At 44.0% G+C, this 2,821-nt stretch overlaps 1 protein-coding gene across 1 annotated transcript; it reads right to left on the bottom strand.

Annotated features, from left to right (window-relative positions):
• Positions 1-1,094: 1,094 nt before the first annotated feature.
• On the bottom strand, positions 1,095-1,427 carry LOC112779153 (uncharacterized). Its single transcript, XM_025823403.1, has one exon. It carries the CDS (start codon positions 1,425-1,427, stop codon positions 1,095-1,097), a length of 333 nt encoding a protein of 110 aa, XP_025679188.1.
• Between the last annotated feature and the right edge of the window lie 1,394 nt (positions 1,428-2,821).

Here is a 2,821-nt window from a genome sequence, read left to right as displayed (position 1 = left end):
GGGGAGGAGGAAAATTAAATTTGAATGTGGGTTGTTGGAAAGAGAGATGGATGGGGTTGATGAGAGGGGATTGGTTGGAGTGAAAGGTGGGTTGAGAGAATCAAGGGAATTGATGGGTGATGGGATGGAATGTGGATGGAAAAATGGGTGAAAAAGGAGAGAGAATGGATGAAATTGGTTGGTGAAGTGGTTGGTAGTTGGGGTGTATCCATTGGCCAAAGAATTTTCTCGAAATTTGAAATCGGCACCACTCCTCCCCCCCCGGGCGCTGAACGCTGGGCTGGCGTTTGTTGCCACTAGGGGGTCACCCTTTTTCTTTTTCTTTTTCTTTTTTCTCGTGGGACGCCCTAGGGGGGACAAAAAAAATTGTGTGGAATGCTCTCTTTTGGATGTTAAACGTCCAATGCCTTTTCCCCCCTAGGCACTAAACGCTGGGCTGGCATTTGGCGCCACCAGTGGGTCTCCTCCAGGGTGTGCTATTTTTCCTCCTACGCTTTCCTATTCCTGTTCTTAGTCCTATACATGATCACAAACATTATAAAAATGATAAAAACTATGAAAATCAATATAAAATAAATTAATATGAAATCAAACTCAAATAAACTAAAATGAAAAAAAAGAAAGTAAAATAAACTATAGGATACGTATGGTTGGGTTGCCTCCCAACAAGCGCATCTTTACCATCATTAGCTTGATGGACAGCTCCTTTATGGAGGGTTATAGGAGTTCAGATCTTCACCCCTCATTGTGAACTTCCTACTTGTGCTCGCATGAATTAGTTCAATGTGTTTCAGAGATAGGATTCTGTTCACAGTGTATGGTATGACTGGATTTCTTGTGAAGACTACTCTTATGCCAGGTGAGAAGTCCTTAGTAGGAATCTTCTTTTTCCTCCAGCCTTTGGGTACTTTCTTTTTGGGGCCTTTTCCATCTTTAGTAGTTGGTAAATGCCCAACACTAACCTTAGCTTTGATGTCAGGGGGTACTGTGTGGTTTTCCACTAAGTGGGAAGGCTTAAGCTCTGAACTCTGCACGGAACTACCTCCTTTATCAGGGAGTGGATGTGGTTTAAAGATCTTGAATAGCAAATGGTACTAATGCATCCTCAGGACTAATTCTCCTCTATGCACATCAATCAAAGCTCTCCCAATCGCTAGGAATGGCCTTTCTAGGATGATGGAGTCGTCCTTCTCCTCTCCCGTATCGAGTATCACAAAGTCAGTAGGGAGATGAAGGTCTTCAACCTTTACACGGACATTCTCCACCAATCCATATGCCCACTTCAAGGACTTGTCCACCATCTCTAGTGAGATCCTTGTGGATTGTGCCTCTTGGATCCCCAGCTTTCTTATTACAAAGAGAGGCATCAGATTTATGCTTGACCGAAGGTCGCATAGTGCCTTCTCAAATGTCTTGGTCCTTATCATACAGGGTGTAACAGCCCAGACCACCCGCTAGCACAATATTGTCTGCTTTGGCACACAAGGCCTCACGGTTTTTCCTTTAACGATAGGGATGATAGCCGAAGCCCCCCGCACTCACTCGTCAAAACGCGTCATGCTAGGGAGAGGTATCCATACCCTAATAAGGCATGCTTCGTTCCCCTCCCCAACTAATGTGGGACCTTACACAGGGAATCAGGAAGCTTCCAAGACCTGGCATCTTTTGAGGTAGCTTCTTTTGTACTACAGCACTGTATTTCTTTGTCAGCACCCAGTTTCATCTTCCCTCAGGGCCTTCTTCTCCGAGAATACGCTTTTCAAACAAGCCATATAGGGAGGCTTCTTCTCCAACACCTCAGCAAAAGAAATATTGATTTATATCTTCTTAAAGACTTCCAAGAATTGAGTGAGTTGCTCATCCTTGGTTTTCTCTTATACGTTTTGGAGGTGCTGTACTTCAGGCTCCTTCACCACCACTAGGGCATGTACGAGTGTACTACCAGTCTCCTCTTGAGCCTTCTTCTCCTTCAAATCCTCAGCAACTTGCTCCTCTTTAGGCACGGCCTCCTTGCCCATGGTGAATGCTTTGCACTCTTCCTTTGGATTTACCTCTATGTTGCTTGGAAGAGTGTTAGGAGAGTCCCTCTGGTATCCTGTTGCTCAACTGACCCACTTACACTTCCAAGTTCCGAATTGAAAACCGAGTCTCTTGCATAAAGCTATGAGTGGTCTTGGAAAGTTCAGACACTATTGTGGCTAAGTCAAAGAGGTTGTGTTTTAAAGTCTCCATCTGCTGCTGAGAGGGTTGGAACTTCTTGTTGTTGAACCAATTTTGATTTGTTCCACCCTAATTATTGTTAAAGCTCTGTTGGGGCTTCTGTTGCTACTCCCTCCACCCAAAGTTAGGATGATTCCTCCATTCCTGAATGAAAGTATTTGCATAGGGATCATTATTGGGATTTCTAGAGGAATTTCCTATATAATTTACTTCCTCTACGGTGGACTGAGCAATATCACAAATGTCCCCATGAGTGTAGCTCCCAGTCATGCCATAGGATGCATCTTGAATGTTGATAGCTGAAACTTGCATCTTAGTCAAGTGCTTAGAGATCATGCTTATCTACTAGGACATAAGCTTGTTTTGAGCCAAAATGGGGTCCAGTGTGTCTACCTCAATGACCCTTTTCTTTTGAGTGGTCCCAGTGTTCATGGGGTTCCTTTCAGAGGTGTACAGGTACTGGTTGTTGATAATCATCTCAATAAGCTCATCTGCCTCTTTAGGCATCTTTTTCATGTGTAGAAGGCCACATGCAGAGTGATCCAATGTCATCTTGGCCATCTCAGAGAGACCATGATAAAAGATCTGCAATATGGTCCAA

The sequence above is a fragment of the Arachis hypogaea genome, chromosome 3 (assembly GCF_003086295.3).
Source record: "Arachis hypogaea cultivar Tifrunner chromosome 3, arahy.Tifrunner.gnm2.J5K5, whole genome shotgun sequence".
Lineage (NCBI taxonomy): Eukaryota > Viridiplantae > Streptophyta > Magnoliopsida > Fabales > Fabaceae > Arachis > Arachis hypogaea.
The sequence above is the reverse complement of the archived record's forward strand: the minus strand, read 5'-3'. Positions and strand labels throughout refer to the sequence as shown.

Coding starts and splice junctions, on each gene's coding strand:
- LOC112779153 (XM_025823403.1), bottom strand. CDS start 1,427: ATGATAAGGACCAAGACATTTGAGAAGGCACTATGCGACCTTCGGTCA.